General features: G+C 34.5%; 1 protein-coding gene across 5 annotated transcripts in view; it reads right to left on the bottom strand.

Moving 5' to 3' along the window:
• Nucleotides 1-21,336, bottom strand: part of OPA1 (OPA1 mitochondrial dynamin like GTPase) — a 104,957-nt gene that overhangs the window by 34,928 nt on the left and 48,693 nt on the right. For all 5 annotated transcript variants that reach the window (XM_063091727.1, XM_063091752.1, XM_063091744.1 and 2 more), the window contains 10 exons: nt 21,082-21,212; nt 15,041-15,113; nt 14,867-14,939; nt 13,837-13,952; nt 12,919-12,983; nt 12,063-12,139; nt 6,177-6,342; nt 4,056-4,208; nt 1,298-1,406; nt 725-804 (listed from right to left, as the gene is read on the bottom strand). In XM_063091727.1, coding sequence (XP_062947797.1) covers nt 725-804; nt 1,298-1,406; nt 4,056-4,208; nt 6,177-6,342; nt 12,063-12,139; nt 12,919-12,983; nt 13,837-13,952; nt 14,867-14,939; nt 15,041-15,113; nt 21,082-21,212 — 1,043 coding nt within the window. The remainder of the gene's footprint in view (nt 1-724; nt 805-1,297; nt 1,407-4,055; nt 4,209-6,176; nt 6,343-12,062; nt 12,140-12,918; nt 12,984-13,836; nt 13,953-14,866; nt 14,940-15,040; nt 15,114-21,081; nt 21,213-21,336) is intronic.

The following is a 21,336-nucleotide window of genomic DNA, read 5'->3' as shown; positions in this document are numbered from 1 at the left end:
ATGTCTTCAGATTTTATATTCTAATTATACACTTTCACTTAAGAAATGAACATAAGAATGAGACAATGGTATAAGACTGAATGTTAGATAGGAAAAGAAGCCATAAGAATAGGAAGGGATTAAAAATGGTGAAGGTAGAGGATGGGGCCTTAACGATTTATACATTTTCCTGCTATTTACTCATTTTTAAAGTTATTTATACTAAATTTTACCATTTTGTTCTTCTGAAGTATTCATTAAATGTTCATTAAAGGAATGAATTCTACAATTCTACTTCCTGCCTGGATTTTTATACTTATTTTGTGAACGTGGGAACAAAAAATTCAGAAGAATAAAATAATTTTAATAATTTAATAATTTTCCCCCTAAACAAATTCATTGTTTCATTGATTCATTCCTCTGAAATCCTTCCCATTTTTTTTTTCCGGTCATAACTTTAACCTCTTTTTTTTTTTACTTCAAATAGGGAATTGAAATAAAGTACTCAACCACAAAAAGGGCATGTTTTATCTCCCCTTTCTTTTAATGAAACAAATACTTCACTTCTTCAAAAAACTTTCTTATGTAGTTTATTCTAAATATTCATTATACTTTAGAAAGGCTTACAAAAAACATTTAAAATTCTTAAGATTGGTCTAGAGCCATGCCAGGGTTATATTTTAATGCTTGAATTAAAATGAACAAAATTATATCAGCATGGGACCAGAAATTTGTTTGTTTTTACCTGTTCTTGGGTCCGATTCTTCCAGTATAACCACCTCTTTTTCCAATCTGGACCTACCATGTTTTCAATAGCATTTTCGGCTAGAAGAATTTTCAAAACATTAATTCTTCAAGAATTTTATCACTTACCAAATACACAATACATAACTAATAATGATCTTGCTTTCTTAACTACTTCAAAGTGCTATACCAATATAAAGTCAGTTGAAATAAAGAAAGTAAATTATATGATTGATATGGCACATACATAGAACTAATTATATATATATGTTCAGAATCTATGGAAAGTATAATTGTGTATAAAATGCCTATAAGTTCAGCAGCAAACACACTAAAATATTCTGAATTATAGCTTTTTAAAATATGAGTACATATAAGCATCATGTATCCAATTTATTTATTCTTTCTGGTAGTTACAAAGGCAGTTGACCGAAAAACCCCACAAATATTCAATTATGGTATTAATGACAAAGACTTAAAAGGTTAATTATATTTTTACAAATGTTCACTGAAGATGGATGACTTCTTCACCACTCTGAATACTCAGAACTCAATAACCTGTGTCCCTACTTACTATCCTTGAGACGAGCCTGAAGAGCCTCTTCCATAAAATAAATAGCTGCATCCCACTGTTGTTTATCAGATATGGACCGGTCTTCTAAAGCATTGTGTTGAATAACTCTCTGAAAAGGAAAGAAAACAATAATTTGATTTATGTCTCATCATTTTTGTAATCTTATTCAAATTGACAGCTTAGTAAGTACCCAAAATAACATATATATCTATAACAACATAAAAGAATGTCCCTTCCGTAAAAATGCAGGAGCTCCTTTTATTTGCCTGCTCATTTGTCAGCTTTCTCTCTAAAATATAAACAGTGGAGATACTCTCCTGGCCCAAATTAAACAAGCTAACCATCTCTAAAAAAGAGAAGGGAGAGAGAAAGGGTTATGTATATTACACAATTAACTGCATAAAATGCAACGCCCAGAATCCTAATATTCAGGGGTTAATAATTCAGGTCATCTCCACCTCTCCTTTTTGACCTATGCATTCGCATTTTTAAAGAAGAGAAAAAAATTAATAACCATTATTTCACTGTTAACAGTAATAGGGCAGATACTTAAAAAGTCTAGATAATAATGCTATTTATTGCAATTGAAAATTGGTTTCCAAATTTTATAATTTTTGAGTGAATGGATGAAAACAGTACCATACTCTCAGAAAGCCACTGAATGAAGGCATTTAACAAGAATAAGTGTAGTTTTCAAACATGAAGGCAAACACTTCTTTTAAATTTTACTTATTTATTTTTTAAGGCAAACATTTTCAAAAACAAAATTATAATTACAACCAGCCCACAATGGGATATGCATTTTCCTAGAAAATGTCATTTAACAGTGCCTCTCATAACTCTCTGAGCAGAGCAGGAACATAAAGATTTGATTATGGTGGTTGGAACATTTTACACAACAAAAGATTTATCAGGTGGTAGAGGTCAGAAGCCAGGCTCTGTAGTTAGAGCAGGGCTTGAATCCCAGCTCTGCCAATGACAATAATAGAACTGCTTAAGAATTAAATCAAATAATGCTTGAAAAATACTTAGCAGAGTTCCTGGCACATAGTAAGCATTCAATACAGTAGTCCCCCCTTATCTGTGGGGGATATGTTCCAAGATCCCCAGTGGATGCCTAAATCCGTGGATAGTACGAAACCCTCCGTATGTGTTGCCACACAGTAACAGAGTTAATCTATACGAGGGGTCTTCAAAAAGTTCATGAGAAGATTTGTATTATCTTTTCATTCCATTTTTCCATGAACTTCCTGAAGTACCCTTGTACTTCCATGTTTTATGCTCTGGTGTCTCCCTCTTACTTTTATAAATGTAGGTTCTATTGGGCATCCTCTTCCAAAACAGCCCAGTTTCATTGCAATTGAAGACTTGGATGGTATTTTTTCTCCTTAATCAAATTCTCTAATTCTGTTGGAAATGTAGCAGCAGCTGCTTCATCAGCAGATACAGCTTCTTCAGTATTTTTTATATTTTTCAGTACAATCTGTGTAATCATCCTTTATTTGTTGAAGTCTTCATATATGCTCAATGCTTTCTGGCACAACATGCCATTCACAGGAACACACTTTTTGTTCATGTCTTTTACTCACTAAGCACTTATCACACATCGTGGTTGTAAGTTTTGTAGTTTGTAACCTTCGCAGTTTGAGGTGTGACAGCAAAAGTAGCACAAATTTCCTTCTCCTCCTTCACAATTTCATGGATAGAAGATTCATTCTTCTTATAGATCTTAGCAACCTCAACACGATTTTTTTTTTCTTTTTTATTAAGTTGCTTCACTTTTTCACTTAAAGGAAGCACTTTGGCATGTCCGAATTGCCAGTATCACTACTCTTGTGACTTGGGGCCATTATTAAGTAAAATAATGGTTACTTGTATACAAACACTGCAATACAGCGACGGTCAATCTGACAACCGAGATGGCTACTAAGTAACTAGCAGGTGGATAGTGTATCCAGTGTGGATATGCTGGACAAAGGGATGATTACCTTCCTGGGTGGGAAGAAGCAAAGTTTCATTGTGCTACTCAGGACTGCATGCAATTTAAAACTCATGAATTGTTTATTTCTGGAATTTTCTATTTAATTTTCTTGGACCACAGTTGACTATGGGTAACTGAAACTGTGGGTAAGGGGGGACTATTTTACATGTTAGTTAGTGTTATAATTGTAGAAGTGTAACATTTTATGATTCAAATCTACTGAAAACCAATGCATCTAGTTCTTTTCATTACCACGGAGCGTAAAATCAGAAGCAGCTGTCTATAGACAGGTCCATGCAATTGCTAACGGAGGATGATTTGTGACAGTTTATGAGATCCTCTTTACGGGCCGGCCCCATGGCTCACTCGGGAGAATGCAGCGCTGGTAGCGCCAAGGCCACGGGTTCAGATCCTATATAGGGATGGCTGGTGCGCTCGCTGGTTGAGCGTGGTGCAGACCGCACCGTGCCGAAGGTTGCGATCCCCTTACCGGTCAAAAAAATAAAAAAAATAAAAAGATATGAGATCCTATTTATTGCAAAGTTTGACTTTTTTCTGAGATGATAGCCAAGAAAGAAATAGCAGAAGGTGATTTTAAAAAGGCAGAGAATTGTTAAAGGGCAGACTACAGGTCATAAATCTATTTCCTTCCTTCATTATTTTAAATTCAGAATGTAATTTAAATAATAATATAAAAATACTCTCCTATGAAAGAGTATCAGTTTGAGAAATTACATAAAAATATGAGGCTGATACCCTAATATACAAATGACATACCAAGCTGTCCTCTGCAAAGTCATTCCACTTGTGACGTTTAATACTTTCTTCTTTAACAGCCTCTTTAAGTTTATCAAATATGTCATCATGCTCTTTTCCTTTGGGTTCTGTCATAAAACGGGAAAATTCTTCTTGTAGGGTCTCCCAAGCAACCTTGAATTATTTAAAAGAAAAAAGTTGTATTTATACCACATGTTTTTATTTAACAGATTATATGAAAAATAACACATGAATTCAAGCTAAATAGATGTGATAAACATATGAAAACTACGTTAACAAAAAGAGAGCAAATATAAACTATGGTCTAAAGGTCTCACACTGGTAGCTGGCTTCCTAACATGTTTTGCTAGATGTCCACAGTATTGTAAATTTTAAAACATTTGTTGCCAACATTTAAAAATCGAGAGACTTCATATACAAATCTGCATCTCCAGCTTAGCTTGAACCATCTGGGAATGGTGTACCCATATTCTCACATGACATCACCTGGTGGAGCTGAACAGGGGCTGCCTCATTGAGATAAGGTATGCATTCTAGGTCTGCCACCAGACTTATTTCACTTATGTATTTCAACCTGTAAGACACATGACTTTGCCTGCTTCTTCCACACTGGAAAGTTTAAAATTTCTTAGTTAATGATTTAGTTGCCTTCACATCTTTGCCTATAAGCAAAGATATAAAGCAATGCATCAGTACTTTCAAACATAGCTGAGTATTATTCAGCTTTGTATTATAGCTAATTCCTAATTATCAAAACAGTGAAAAGAGCAGCATAGTTTCAAAAGTAATTAAGAACTAAATCTACTTAAGAAGGCTTTTTAATGTTAGATTTTAGCTCCTCCTCACTTTAAACAAAAAAATTATGGCATAAAGGAAGCTGATTGTCCAAGAATACACAGGGAGTGGCGGTTGAGTATGAAAATCCATGTTTCCCAACTCTCACCAGGTGCATGTCCTTTCCACCATATCTAAAGGGCAGAATGCAGCAGAAGACAGAATCATAGCCATTTTTATGACCACTTCCACTGCCTGAACCTTAGGATATGAAAATATAGGACAGGGCCCTGAAAATGTTAGGCCAGTAGTGAGGAGGGCTACTGAAGAGGGAAGCAGCTCTCTAATGACTTTAGGGGTAAATGTGTTGATGACTGACCAGGGTTCAGCAACATGCAACTTCAGCAGAGAGGCTGCAAGTGTTCCTAGAAAGAGAGGCCTGAGGAAACTGAGAACAGAGTTGAAGAGGCTGGGACTGGAGCAGGATAGGAAAGGAGTGAAATTATATCTGAATAATGAGAAACTGACACTTTGTTTTCAAGGTAGGTATGAAAAACAAAATTACTTTTAACATTGACTCCAGTTTTGTAAGCAACCTCACACAAAAGCACAGGACACACTGACTCTTAGCTAGAACACTCTTCATAGAGTAACGTTTATGACATCAACTCAGATGATGATGATCATCGTAATAATAGCAGCTGCATTTCTTGAGCAGTTAGGATAGGCCAGATATTGCCTGAGTATTGTACATATATTAACTCATATAATCCTTTTGATAACCCCACGAGGTAAGCAACCTTATCATCCCAAAGATGAGAAAGGTTAAGCAACTAGCCCAAGTCACACACCTACTAAGTGGTAGAGCCACGATACATGGGTAACAGGATTGGATTTTTTAAGGTACTTTTTTAATGATTCCAAGTCTAACCTTCTGGCAGGATACTAACTAAGGAAATGATTTTTTAAGTATAATTGAGTCCTGCTGAAGATCAATAAATGAAATGTTTGATCTATTAAATATTTTCCTTATAGAATCTCTATCCACAAAAAAGTTCAAAATATTTCACATTCAAGCAAGTTTTCCTAGTTTCGTTAAATGTTATCTTTAGAAGAAAAACCAATACCCCCAGACCAACACCATACCAATTAGCAAATTTTTATAACAGTAGTAACTGGTAGCAACATTCAGGTTAGTCCCAACACAAAGAAGAGCAACAAAGAATAAATAGAGTATAAGGACCAAAAAGAAAAATAGCAGCTGTGACGGGAATAAAACCTAATATTCACAGCCCTTGCTCTCTTCAGATAATGCTTCTTACCCCTTTAATTAAATTATATCCTAACCTCTACTGCTTTATTAGGAAGCTGTTTATCAGTCCACTGTTTAAGCTTGATATCCACTGTAGTATTAAAAGTTCCTGAATTCATGGTCTGTGCAGCTGGAAGATAGATATTTTCAATCACATGAGTTGACACTCTTTCCCACAAAGATTGCTGAAGGATTTCCTCCCTGAAATTAAAAAAAAAAAAAAAAAAGTTCAAGAACACCAAATCTAAATCTTAATATTATCTAAATATAATATTAAGTTTTTTAAAAGCTTGATTAAAGTATCATTAACTTATAATAAACTACAAATATTTAATGTTTTGGTAAGTTCTGACATGTGTATAAATCTGTGAATCACAGAAATCAAGGTAACAAACATATCTATCATCCCCAAAAGTTGCAGCCACTGGATCTGCTTTCTTTCACTATGATTAGTTTGTATTTTCTAGAATTTTACACAAATGTAATTATACAGCATGCATTCTTTTGTCTATCTTCTTTCAGTCAGCATAATTGAGATTCATCATGTTGCTATGAGTGTTAATATCTCACTTCTTTTTATTGTTGAGCAGCATTCTATTGCATGACTTTGTTCATCCATTCACCTGCTAATGCACATTCGGGCTGCTTTCAGTTGTTGGCTACTACAAATAAAGCAGTACATGAAGTGCATTCATGTACAAAAGTCTTTGTGTGAACATATGCTTTCGTTCCTCTTGGGTAAATATCTAAGAGTGGAATGGCTGAATCATATGGTAATTGTATGTTTAACTTTTTAATTGTATTTTCAACTGTTTTCCAAAATGGATGCACCATTTTACATTCCCACTAGTGGAGAATGAGAGTTCTACATCCTTGCCAATACCTGGTATGGTCAGTTATTTTAATTTCCCCTGTTCTAGTAGCTATATAGTAGTATCTCATTGTGGCTTTAGTTTGCATTTCTCTAATGACTACTAATTCTCAGAATTTTTTCATGTGCTTACTTGCTGAGTATTAACACATATTTCATATGTGTTTACTGTGGAGTTCAAGACTGAATATTTCTTGGAAAAATTTTCACAATTTATTAGACCATAGCACAAAGCACAAAGATGTTATGGGATACTACTAGACAAATTTTACACACTTTATGAATAACGTAACAATATAAAAGATGCATCATCAGGTTGAAAATTCTGCCTTAAAAGACATCTTACAAAAACACAGATCTCTAAATAAAAGACAACTATTTTTTTCTTTTCTTTTTTTTTTATCAGTGGCTGGCCAGTACAGGGATCTGAACCCTTGGCCTTGGTGTTATAACACCATGCTCTAATCAATGGAGCTAACCAGCCAGCCCACAACTATTTCAATTAAGAAAAAAAGTTGAAATCTCAGGAAAATATTTATTTGGCTTCCCTCAAACTAATTTCTACTGCAGTGTAATACTACAACATAAAAAAAAATCCAAACACTTTTCTTATCATTTGGTCATCCCTCTAGGATGCAGCTACAAAGCTCAGCAAAAACATCCCTGCTGTCCAAAAGCCAAGTTGCATCATCTTGCATAAGGATAGTTAATACCCTCCCCTCCAAGACTACTTACTAAACATTTTGTATAAAATTAAGTCTACTGAATCAGTGAGCTGCTGGCTTCCCCTTGCTAACTTTCAGGTCTTTTCTTCAGTTAAAATCAGAAACAAAAGAAAGAGTATGAGGAGATGACTCACCATTGAGGCCCAGAAGAACAAAGACAATTTAGTCAATGAGTTTATGACAAAGTAAGAGGATTTGAGCAGATGGAAGAAAAGAAGCTTGTCAGGGCCTCCTATTCAGATACCATTTAAAAACCAAACTCAACAAGATTTTTGAAAACTGAGTAGATGACCCGGATCCAGCCTCTGACCACCAGGGCTTTTTTCTGCTCTTGCCTCAGAACAAACACGGTCTGTTATTTCTTCCTAGAAGTCTGAGGGACAGGAATGTATATCCCAGACACCTGTTCAAGGAAACCATAACAAGAATCCAGACTACCAAATCCTGACAAGCCTAAGGTAACTAACTCAAAGGAGGCTGCTGCTTTCCAATCCCCCATAGGTGGCTGATGTCACCTATCCTTGCCCAGCCCTTCCTGCCCCTTCATCACCAAGCCTCTGTCCTCTGTCCCAGACTGCCACCGCTCTCCTCCATCACAATTTTTATTGAGCCCCCAATACCCTGTTCCATGACAAACAAACCATTTTATATTCTCACTCTCCTTCCCTATTCCTGTATCTCTAAACCTTTCCTGGCTTTCCCTTAAAGACAGTGATTGCCCTTAAATTCTGCTGAGTGGAAGCTGTTCAGTAGCTGAATGGGCTCCAGAGTTAGAAAGTGGAAGCTATGCCCTCCTTGCCCCACAATCTCGTTTTTGGACCATCAGTCCTCAACTTTCGTGTAGAAACCCCTGTACTATGAGGATACCCCATCTGGTTAAACCATCTGCTACCCTTACTTGTTGCTGTTATCTACCAATTTCCCTAGCATTGTTCTATACAGTCATAAACGTCATCTATATCCTAAGTTTTGTCATCATCCAGGGATAATTTCCACAAAAATACAAAATACAGCTAACATCACAGTTTTATTACCTTCTTTATCTCCAGGAACTTTATCCACACTCCATTTTAACTATACGTTTCAAAATGGTAATCTTTTTCTTTTAAAGCAGAGGACATACTCCATATAATCATTTGAACTAATACATAAAAAGTAAGAAGTCCACCATAATTCCTCTGAGGAGACAACCACATTGACAGCTTAATTTATCATTAAAAAAATATAACACCTACATAAATATTTGTGTGGGTATGTGTAGTTACACAAGTGGATCATATTATACATACTTTTTTTAAACGCTTTTTTTTAACGTAAAAGTATATTGTATACAGTTTTCCATGTCAATATCCTCTATTTTTCAATGGCTGCACAGTAATCCACTCTATCGATAAAATAAATACTATGTAATTTCAAATGAGAAACCTAATTTTCCATTTTTTTAATTTATAAACAAAACCAAGGTGAAGATTCTTATGTATTCATCTTTGTCAAATATATCTTTATTTCCATATAGTCCCAGCAATGTAATTATTGGATATAAATGTACTCATTATTTAATGGATTCTTCTTCTATATATGCAATCACTAAATCCCATCAGAGATTCTAGGTAACCTCTCAAACATCTCAAAAATATCTCCTCTCCTCCACCTACAGTACCACTAGTCAAGTTCAAGCCACCATCACCTTTTGCCTAAATTATAGCAACAGCCAACTGCCTCCTTGCTTATAGTATTCTCAAAAAACTATATTGAGAAATTTCATTTTCCATACTATAAAAATCTTTTTAAAATGGAAATCTGACCTAAACCTCTTCAATGGCCCCCTTGCTCACAAAATAAAATTTTAAGCTTCTGAACATGGCTTACAAACTTTAATAATCTTGCTTGCTTGTTTTATCTCCTGCCTCTTGCCTCCACCTATGCTAAAGCCATAAGACACAGCTACTTGTCTCACTTTTCCTGCTCGAGGCTCCTGGCCTTTGAAATATTCCTTCCCTTGCCTTTACCTAACACTTATTAACCCTTTAAATCTGAGATTATGATATTGCAAATCTTCTTTGATTCCTCAAATCTGAGTTAGGGGATTCAACTGTGCTTTCCCACTTTCCTTTCATTCTTTTAGGCTAAATCAAAATAAACTTAATACTTTTCACCCAAAATTGCATGTATACTATGTACTATTTTTTTTTAATGTGTATTTCTATGAAGCCAGCCAGCTACCCTAGAAAAGATATATCTATGTTGATGGCCACATAACGTTAATGATATACCGATATCTCGTGCTTAATGTCAGTAATTGATTCATGAAAATTAGGTTTATTGCATAAAAATGCTGAGAACCTATTTTCCACTATAACGTATTATATATCAAATCTAAACCCCTAAAAACTTTCTTAAAACATAACTAGAATTAATAGAAAGCTATCATGTCAAGACATACAATGCTTGTAATACTGCTTCCAGATCACCAAATACAGATAAAACAGTCCTGTGACTTAAATAATTATAAACATTTTAGGCATGTGTCCTGAAGGCATTATGCAGCTAAAAGATACCAATAAAAATTCCTAAAACAACATCAACTACATTACAAAAATAATATGTTTGGGACCAATGCAGTTGAATTCAAAGTGGCATGAATAGTTGAGGTTAGAACGTGCTATTCTGATTTATGTTTGTTAAGTTCTAGAGTCCGGGGAAAAAAGTTAATGAAAAGATGACAGAGAATCATCTGATCTGGCAGCTCATAGAAATAAACCTCTAGCATCCAGAGGTCCTAGTTTTCGTCCTTGCCTTTTCAATAGGCAATCAGACAGTACCTGTCTCTTCACAATTCCCTTCAGCCACTTGTGTATTAAATAAATTAGATTTATCTTCAAGGCTTGCTTTAGTGTAGGAATACTAGTGTAGGGTTGCTCTGTCCAAACAAAACTAACTTTTCCACTTGAGGATGCCAAAATTAATTTTCAGAGGGATCACATTTTCCTCCCATAAATAGCATTATTAGTTGTTATAGTTTACAAATCACTTTTTATATATATATTACTCATATGACCTATTAAGGCAATTAATGTTATATTCATTCTGGACACACACACACATATACAAACACACATATCTATACATCTTTATATTTCTTGCAACTTCAAAAGGTAACTGACTTAAACAAAACCATAGAGCTGGCTTAATATATAAATAATAACCAACATAGCAAGTTGTGTTATATATTGTCATATATATGTTTGATTAATCAATCAACACATATAGATAAGATCAGATCTTGTTTTTTGCACAAGGAAAGAAGATTAAAAATAGGCAAATTTTGACTACTTGAAGACAGAAGAGGGTTCACCACTGAGGAAGAAAGGGCACTGAGATCGGGAAACTCGTGATACCAATTCAAACTTAAGGACTAGACACTACTGTCTAGGCTCAATTTTGATAGCCTTCCACTAAGCAAATAGAAGAGGTACAGAAAATATTTATTATGAATCACGGTAAAGATAGTTCGGCTCCAAGAATGAAAAACTCTTAAAAATACCAAAACTTCATTACAAAGATAATGTATATGCAAAGAACTTGTTAATTAAAATATGAATGCAAAATTTCAAGGTTCTTTATACATAGCTTGCCTGAGGTACAGAATCTATTTGGTTACAGTGTCCCATTCCAACAAATTTAAGAATGCCTAAATTTACATAAAATATAAATTGAAGTGACAGTTTGCCTTAAAAGAGATTTGCATGAGAATTTTTAAAAACGATGCATTTACTTGCTATTTAAAAAAAAAAAATCTCAAATGGGATTCAATTCAAAATGTGATCTGCACACAACATATTAGGCACATGTTACAGAAAGCAATAATTGTTCTTACTCAGAAGTGAAAACTAGAAAATATACGCTATTCTCCCTTTTCAAACCAATTTTCTCTGTAGTTTTGTTCTCTATGATTAATCCAACAAGAGAAACTAGTCCCAATAGATTGTTTGACATTTATCTAAAGCACAATTTAATGAAACTTTTGTGTAAATGATTGTATAGAAATCATGATTATGTATTCATTAAATGCAAGATAAAGAAAAGCCAAAGAAGAATCAAGATTTAAAAAAAATAGGGAGATAGCAATCATCCAAAAATTCAATTGGTTAGACTACGACAGTGGTTAGATTTAGCAAAAAAACATACTTTTATGTATTTGCCTACTTAACTAAATGTTTTGAGGGAAGAGCCTAGCCAACAATAAATCACCACGTCATCAATCTAAATTTCAACATTTCATTAGTCTTTGCGAAAAGAGATTAATGTCAAAGTCAAATACTCACCAATGTTTTGGTGTAACCTGGCTCAGACTGATAACTTCATCGAGGATTTCATTTTTAGCTTTTTCAAATAGTTCATTCTAGGCAATATAGATACAAGTAATTAAGATTTTCATAAGATAGTAAATTTGTCCTTGTCATTATTTTCAGAGATAACCAAAAGGAGGTCAGCCTTTGACAGGATAGCAGATTGAATTTAGGTTTGAATATGTATAACTAGCAAAAATGCTCTTCTATTCTAGTCTCTTTTTTAGTAATGCCATTATCCAGATAAGGAAAAACTGACATAAATATCTACCTTATTTACTCAAATCTGAATGCAGTTTTTCACATAACATTTGGTCATACAAGATTTTCACATAAACGTTATGTGAAAGCATCAATACATATTTAGTGTAATAATTTAAATGTAAATTCATGCTGTTTGACAAGTAACGGCATGTTAAAATCAAGAAAAAACAATATTTAGCTCCACTAAATTAGAGTATACTTCTCCAAGGTAAATGCTGAAAAGGTAAAAAGTTGATGTACAATTTAAAAAATTTTAGGTTACATAAATACATTAATTCTATAAGATATTTAAAGAATATTCTTCACCTTCTCAGATAACATTTTAAACACTTGTTTTAACATCCCATAATTCCTAACTATTTTTTAATGTTAAATATAAAAAATAATTTCAATTATTATAGAAGAGATAGCTGCTCCTAAAAATATATTCTTTCAGCTCTAAATTAGTAGTTATGGTCAAAACCAAAGCAATTTAGCTTATCAGATTTCTCTTATAAACATAAATTTTGTTAGAACACAAAATTAAGTTAAGACATATAAAAAAATACACGAGGTACCCAAATATTACCCGGTCAAGTTCTCGCAGGCGAGGATAGTTATTCTTCCACTCAGTTTCAAGGTTAAAACGTGTTGCTGAGGAAGAAGGGAAATGTTTAAATTTGATGATTCTCTTTTTTTCCAGATGTAGTGGTTAAAGGCTATCCTGCACATCATCTGTATTAACTGAATTTCTGAGGGTGCACCTATGGTTCCTTAGTACTCTGGGCTCTCAAAAATCTCAGAATTTCATTATTGCAATAGCTTTCTAAACTATTCTCTTTATAGTTTCTGTTTTCAGTCCACAAACACACAGCTGAAGCAGTTTAGAACAAGAATGGACTCTGGAGTAGTACCACCAAGATTCAAATCCTGAATCTATTAAATATTGCTGTATGACACTAGGTAAGTTACTCTGTGCCTTTGTTTTCTCTTCTGTAAAAAAGGAATAAAAATAATACTCACAAGATTGCTGAGAAACTAAGTGGGATAAATATGTAGGATCTCCATGAGGGAAAAAGGAAAGGAGAATATATTCTTCAGATACAACTATGGAAGACATGGAGCACCAAAGTGTGGGATTTGGGAAATAGAACAATGTAAACGAAGCACAGAGTGCTCTGCTTCCCAACATTTTCTCTTTCCTCCCTAAAAAGGAGGAATCTTCATTCTCTATAGCTTACTAAGTTTTCTCCCAAGCACAGCTGCAAATTTTCTAATCAGCTTAAACTCTGCAAATGTGCTCCTAGCAATGTTTCCTCTGAAAGGAAAACCATGTTCTTATCCAACAACCAAAGATTTGCATTTTTCCATTTTCCACACATTGTCTAATAGTAAATGAACTGTTAAGTAACTGTGAAAGAAAGGGAGTATAGAGTCACATGGATGCTAAAGACTGACAGCTAATAAAATGTCTAAATTTGTTTGCTTATTTTAAAAATCCATTTACCTTTGAAACTATCAGCCTGTTGTTCAACCGATTCTCGTACCATTTTCCAAAAGCAGTCTGATACAGCAAGGCTTAAATTTCTTGTAGTCACTTGGTGTGCCTTTAGCATGCTTGTCCTACAAAAAAAAAAAAAAAAGAGAGAGAAGAAAAAAGGCTAACATACATTAAAATGGCAAAAAGGACAATAACACCATCACCAAGTTTGAGAATGCACTTGTTATAATATAATGAAAATAGCCACTTATTCCTTTTTATCCCACAGCTAGCCAATAAAACTTCCTATGATATAGAAAATGTTCTATATATAAGCTGTCCAATACAGTAGCTACTAGCCACATAGGGTTATTGAGCCCTTGAAATGTGTAATTAGTTTGACTGAAGAAATAAATTTTTAATTTTATTAAATGTTAACTAATTTATACATTAATAACTGCACAGGACTAGTTGGCTATCATATTGAATAGCACGGTTCTATATGCTGTGTTTGCAAGAATTATCTTGATTTACTATACTAATCTAGATGCAAACATAATTTTCTATTTCCAGAAATTCTCTACATATAAGTTTTAGTATAATTCAATTGCTCTTTAGCTCTTGCTTTTTGCTTTTTGGTCAATATCTTATTTTCTGGCAACTTCTGTCAATATTTATTTAGGGATATCCCCTTGACACCCCCTCTCCAACTTTCCCCGATACTGTTGTACACATAATTAAAAACGAAAGTGTTGATTTTTTTAAAAATCACTTTATAAGTAAAACAACATAAGAGGTATCTGTGTTGTCTTTCACTGCCCACATCCCAAGGGGCAGTTTATTATGCCAGCATATATTGTACAATGTGATAAACTGTTCTAATTCTATCAAAGAGTAGCTTAAGAACTTGCTTATTATTTACAGATCACTATTTAGGAAAGATTCTAGATATTCATTGTTTAATGAACAGCTAAAAAACAAACTTTTAAGTGAAAACAGTTTGATTTAAGCTACTCTCTCACTGTCAAATCTTTAAATATTTTAACAAGACACTTACTTTAGGAGCTTTGAATTCTGAAAAAATTCTTCTTCATATTCTCTTATAGCTTCAATATTTTCAGAGCTGTTTCCTAAGGTGAAATGGCAACCAAATTTTCACCAAGTAAATTAATCTTTATTATTTGAAAACAACAAAAACTAAAAATAAATTATAATAATCCATCTTGCATACCTTTTCCTGTTACGACAGCAAAATAACCGAGAGCTTTCATTGGGAAAAGCTTTCCTTCTATTATTTGCTGAATCTATTTTAAAAAGTGGGAAAAATAAAGGTGAGATGTAGGCTTATGTAATTTTTAAAAGCATTATATACAATTTAGAGAGAAAAAATAATTTAATGATGTTGTACATGTACATGTTTATTAGTTAAATATATAAATCAGTACAAAAACATTTAAAATGTATTTCAGAGGGAGGAAGAGGAGGAATTGGTAAAGGAACACAAAAATCAATTACATTATATATTGATAAATATTTTAAAAATGCATTTCAATTGCTATTTGAGAAAAAAAAGATTTAATTTTTTGAAAATGTATTATTAAAAAATCTGTACCAAGATCAAAACTTGGAATGATGTGTAGTTCTTTGGAGTCAGAAATACCTTAGTTTGAATGCCAACTCTGCCACTTATAAGCTATGTGGTCTTAAGTAAGTGTCTTAACTTTTCAAAAAGGTAGTTGAGAAGATTATGAGAGAATATGATAGTTAGCACAGTACTAGGCATGTAGAAGCACTCAATAAATGGCAGCTATTATTCTTATTTCCCCATATACTCTTCAAATATGTAAATTCTAATCAAATTGGATTGTCTTTCATTTCTTCCTCCCTCCTCCCCCTCCTCCTCCTTTTTAAATATCTAGATACATTGATTCTCAACTCTTTTAGGGTCAAAAATCCTTTTTAAATATGATAAAAACTACAGACTATGTACCCAGAAGAATGCATATTTGCACAGAGATCTACCATTTATATACAATGAAAAGAGTTTCTATTCCTTGAAGCCAATTCAGGTTAACATTGGGGTAAGAATCCTTCCTCTAAGACAAGTTACAACCTAAGTTAATACTGAATCATTGATATAAAAAGGACTGAAATATGCTTCAACTGCATTGCAAAAGAAATACAAACTCACTCTCTAGAGAAGCGTATAAAGAAATGAAAGAAATAGAGCGAGATGGGAAGGAGGCCACAGAAATTTGTTTCTACCTCACTTATCCTCTTTTCCATATCAGGACCATTACTGAGACGGCAGGCCTTACACTTAAAAGTAAGGCAAAGCAGAGGTCATGAAGGCTGTGCAGAAGAGTTAACACAGCAGGCCTGAGACTGCTATCCTTAAAAAGGACTGCTTGTCTTTGGCTGGCATCTGAAGACTTAACTGGTAAACAATTCTCTATACTGATACAAAACTTTCCCTAAATAACTGTGGCTCATTGTGCATGTAATGTGTTTTACGCTGAACATATGCTTTCCTTTCTAGAGTCTGGAATTTTGGTAAATGAGGGTGCCTACATGACCACCTCCAATTAAGACCTCAGGTGCTGAGTCTCTAATGAGCAACTTACTGCTGGAGGGATTACGTGTGCCCTGTGTGACGCTACTGGGACAGGACTCTTGGAAATTTGAGCCTGATTTCCTCCAGACTTCAACCCATGTGCCTTTTCCCTTTGCGATTTTTTTTTTATTTTTTCATCCTAAGAAGTTAAGTATAAGTATGACTATGTGCTGAGTCCTGTAAGTCCTTCTAGAGAATCACTAAACCTAGAGCTGGTCTGTCTTAGGGACACCTGACACAGAGAGGCATAGTCCCAGAAAGTTTAAGGTGGGAAGGAGACAAAGTCTAAGCAGTAGCACTTAGGATAGGTACTTAAAATAGTAAAGTTGCTGTTTTATGGGGAATAATAATATAATAATAGATGACAGCCACCATGTATATAACACTTTTGTGCCAAGCAATATTCCATCCACATTACAACATATATTTAACTCATTAAATCTTCACAGCCTATGAGATAGAACCATTAATAGCTACATTTCTACCAGATGAGGAAGCCTAAAGCACTGACAAATTAAACAATTTACCCAAGGTTACGCAGCTAGCAAATGGTAGAGCCACGATTTGAAATTAAGCAATCTGACTACAGATCTTATACTCTTAGCCACCACCTTATACCTTTAAAATTAAGTAGACAGCATGCCTAAAGTCAAGACTTACACCGCAATATGACTTACATACAATATTATCTTGAAATAAAACTCTTTCCTTGTTAAGGGAGAAGAGGAAAGGTGTTACGGACTTCAGTAAAATAATTCTAAAAATACATTTCCCTAAGATAAGAGACAACTGAACATTATGTATAGAATTCACAGAATTTCAGAAATGAAAATGACCTTAGCTCTAGTCTAGTCAACTAGTGGGCTGGATACTTCATTGACTGGATTTAGAAAAGTAACAAGGTTTGCACAAGGACATAGAGCCAGTTGGTGATGAAACATGGAAAAGTATGCTGTGGCCTTACTCCCAATCTAATGCCTTTCTACTATAAAAATCTGCTATATAGGCTTTGATGAGTTAGGGAAAGTAATGTTTATCTACAATAAAATGGCATATAAAATCCTCAAGGAATTCATACTATCACTAATTTACGGACATCATCAAGAAGGGACGGGAGAAGAGGGAAGACAAGGGAGAAGTAGGGAGGGAAGGGGAAGGAAGGGAAGGGATGGGAGGAAAGGAGAGAAAAAGAAAATTAAATAAAAGAAAAACAACAAATAAAGTTAATGAGTACACGTCAACACACATTATTTAAATTAAATTGGGGTGAGCAGCATTAGCAGTTTCTGTATTTCTAAAGCAAATTAACTATAGTTATAGAATTTTATTCATATCCCAAAACTGTACTTAAGTAATTTACTATAACTTCCTAATACTTTTTTTTAATGGGAACCAAAAAAAGTTGGTTTTTCAAAAAGAAAAATAAAATGGACAAACCATTAGCTAGGTTAACAAAAAAAAGAAGGGAGAAGACCCAAATAACAAAAATCAGAAATGAAAAGAGAGACATTACAACTGATACCACAGAAATATGAAGAATCATTAGAGACTACTATAAACAACTGTATGACAACAAATATGGAAATCTGGAAGACATGGATAAGTTTCTAGACACATATAAACTACCAAGACTGAACCAAGAAGAGATAGAAAACCTGAACAGGACAATAACCTTCAACAATATTAAAGTGGTAATCAGCAATCTTTTAACAAAGAAAAGTCCAGGTCCGGATGGCTTTATGGCTGAATTCTATCAAACTTTTAAAGAGGAGTTAGTAACAATTCTCCTCAAACTATTCCAGAAAACTGAAACAGAAGCTACTCTCACAAACTCATTCTATGAGGCCAACATAAGTCTAATACCAAAACCAGATAAAGAAACAACAAAAAAAGAAAAGTACAGGCCAATTTCCTTGAACTTAGATACAAAAATCTTCAACAAAATATTAGCAGTCAGAATATAGCAACACATTAAAAAAATCATACACCACGATCTAGTGGGATTCATACCACGAAAGCAAGGATGGTTCAACATATGAAAGTCAATAAATGTGATACATCACATCAACCAACTCAAGGACAAAGACCATATGATTATCTCAATAGATGCTGAAAAGCATTTGACAAAATTCAACAGCCCTTCATGATAAAGACGCTCAACAAATTAGGTACAGAAGAAAAGTATCTCAGCACAGTAAAAGCCATTTATGACAAGCCCACCACCAGTATCATTCTGAATGGGAAAAAAACTAAAGGCCTTTCCCTTAAGAATAGGAACAACACAAGGATGCCAACTCTCACCACTTCTATTTAACATAGTACTGGAGGTACTATTAGCAATCAGGCAAGAGAATGAAATGAAGAGAATCCAGATTGGAAAAGATGAAGTCAAACTTTCTCAATTTGCAGATGACATGATACTATATATAGGAAAACCTAAAGACTCTATAAGAAAACTCCTAGAGCTGGTTAATAACTTCAGTAATGTTGCAGGATACAAAATAAATGCCCCCAAATCAGCTGTATTTATATAATCAAATAATGAGCTAACAGAAAGAGAAATAGAGAAAGCCCATTAACAATTCTCACACAAAAAAATAAAATACCTGAGGATCAATTTAACCCAGGATGCGAAAGATCTCTACAATGAGAACTACAAACCACTTCTGAAAGAAATTACAGAAGACACAAAAAGATGGAAAGATATTCCATGCACTTGGACTGGAATACTTAACATTGTGAAAATGTCTATACTTCCTAATGCAATTTACAGATTCAATGAAATCCCCATCAAAATACCAATGACATTTTTCACAAAAATGGAAAAAACTATCTTACCTTTCACATGGAACAATAAAAGACCCTGAATAGTCAAAGCAATCCTGAACAACAAAATAAAGCCGGAGGCATAACACTACCTGATTTCAAATTATACTACAAAGCTATTGTAACATGGCTCACTCGGGAGAGTGCCATGGGTTCGGATCCTATATGGGGGTGGCCGGTGCGCTCACGGGCTTAGCGTGGTGCAGACAACACCAAGCCAAGGGTTACGATCCCCTTACTGGTAAAAAAAAAAAAAAAAAAGGCTATTGTAATCAAAATAGCATGGTACTGGTATAAAAATAGACATTCAGACCAGTGGAGCAGAATTGAGAACCCAGAAATCACCCCTCAGGCATCTGATACTGGACAAAGGCAACAACACTCTACATTGGGGAAAAGACTGCCTCTTCAACAAGTGGTGCTGGGAAAACTGGTTATTCATATGAGGAAGGATGAAACTAGGTATGCACCTCTCACTATACACTAAAATCAACTCAAAATGGGCTAAAGACTTAAGTATATGGCCTGAAACTGTAAAATTACTAAGGGAAAATATAGGTGAAATACTTCAGCAACTAGGTCTGGACACAGACTTTATGAACATGAGCCCCAAAGCACAAGCAACAAAAGAAAAAAAATAAACAAATGGGACTATATCAAACTGAAAAGTTTCTGCACAGCAAAGGAAACAATCAAGAGAGTGAAACAACAACCTAGAGTGGGAGAAAATTTTTGCTAACTATGCAACCTACAAGAGATTAATATCCGTAATATACAAGGAACTCAAGCAATTATACAGTAAAAAAATAAATAACCCAATTAAAAAATGGGCAAAGGAGCTGAATAAACATTTTTCAAAGGAAGCATACAAATGGCCAACAGGTACATGAAAAAATGCTCAACATCACTAGTCATCAGGGAATGCAAATTAAAACTACACTGAGATACCTCACTCCAGTTAGACTGGCTATAATAAAAAAGATGGCGCATAACAAATGCTGGTGAGGGTGTGGAAAAAAGGGAACGCTCCTACATTGTTGGTGGGACTGTAAATTAGTACAACCACTATGGAAAACGGTATGGAGGTTTCTCAAACAACTACAGATAGATCTTCCATATGATCCAGCAATTCCACTTCTGGGTATACACCCAGAAGAATGGAAATCATGTCAAAGGGATACGTGCACTCCCATGTTCATTGCAGCTCTGTTTACAATAGCCAAGACAATAGCCAAGACACCAACCTAAATGTCCATCAATGGATGACTGGATAAGGAAAACGTGGTATATATACATCATAGAATACTACTCTGCCATAAAAAAGAATGAAGTTTTCCCATTTGCAACAACATGGATGAGCCTGGAGAAAATTATGTTGAGTGAAATAAGCAAAGCACAGAGGGATAAATACCACACATACTCACTCATATGTGGGAGCTAAGAGAGAAAGAAGGAAGGAAAGAAAGACCACAGTGGTGCGTTGGACTTGCAGAGGGAGAGAACATTCTTTGGGTTACAAAGTGGAGTGTGTGCGAAAGGGGGAGGGGGAGGGAGGTTGGCGCTAACTGGGTGGGGGACACAGGGTACAAATGCTATTGGAGGGAATGGGTATGCTGCCAGCATGAATCTGGCCTTCACATCATGGGCCCGAGGGGTGACGATCAGCTTTGTATCTCGTGAATATTCATAACCAATAAAAAAAAAAAATTCCTACTACTCCTCTCTGGTAAAGTATTCCATAATTTTTTTTTTTTTTTTTTTAAATAACCAATCTATCACAGGTGGAGTTTGTACAAAAAAATCTGTTCTTACAATAAAGAACCTGCCCTCACCCTGCTTGGACTAGCTACATTTTTCTCTGCCAGGTCTACTTTGGTCAAAACAAATATTGTCCTTCTTCCATGAGGATCCATTTGACTGACCAAGTCTGTAACAATACTGCGTTCAGCATCCACAGATCCATCTGAAAAAAATTTTAAAATGACACTGTAGTAATTGCAGAGTGGATTTTAGAAACTCAGCACAAGCTATCCTCTTATTTCTACATTATAGCAAGAAACATTTTCCTAATACATTTATCTTATTTA

Source organism: Cynocephalus volans, chromosome 1 (assembly GCF_027409185.1).
Source record: "Cynocephalus volans isolate mCynVol1 chromosome 1, mCynVol1.pri, whole genome shotgun sequence".
Lineage (NCBI taxonomy): Eukaryota > Metazoa > Chordata > Mammalia > Dermoptera > Cynocephalidae > Cynocephalus > Cynocephalus volans.
The sequence above is the reverse complement of the archived record's forward strand: the minus strand, read 5'-3'. Positions and strand labels throughout refer to the sequence as shown.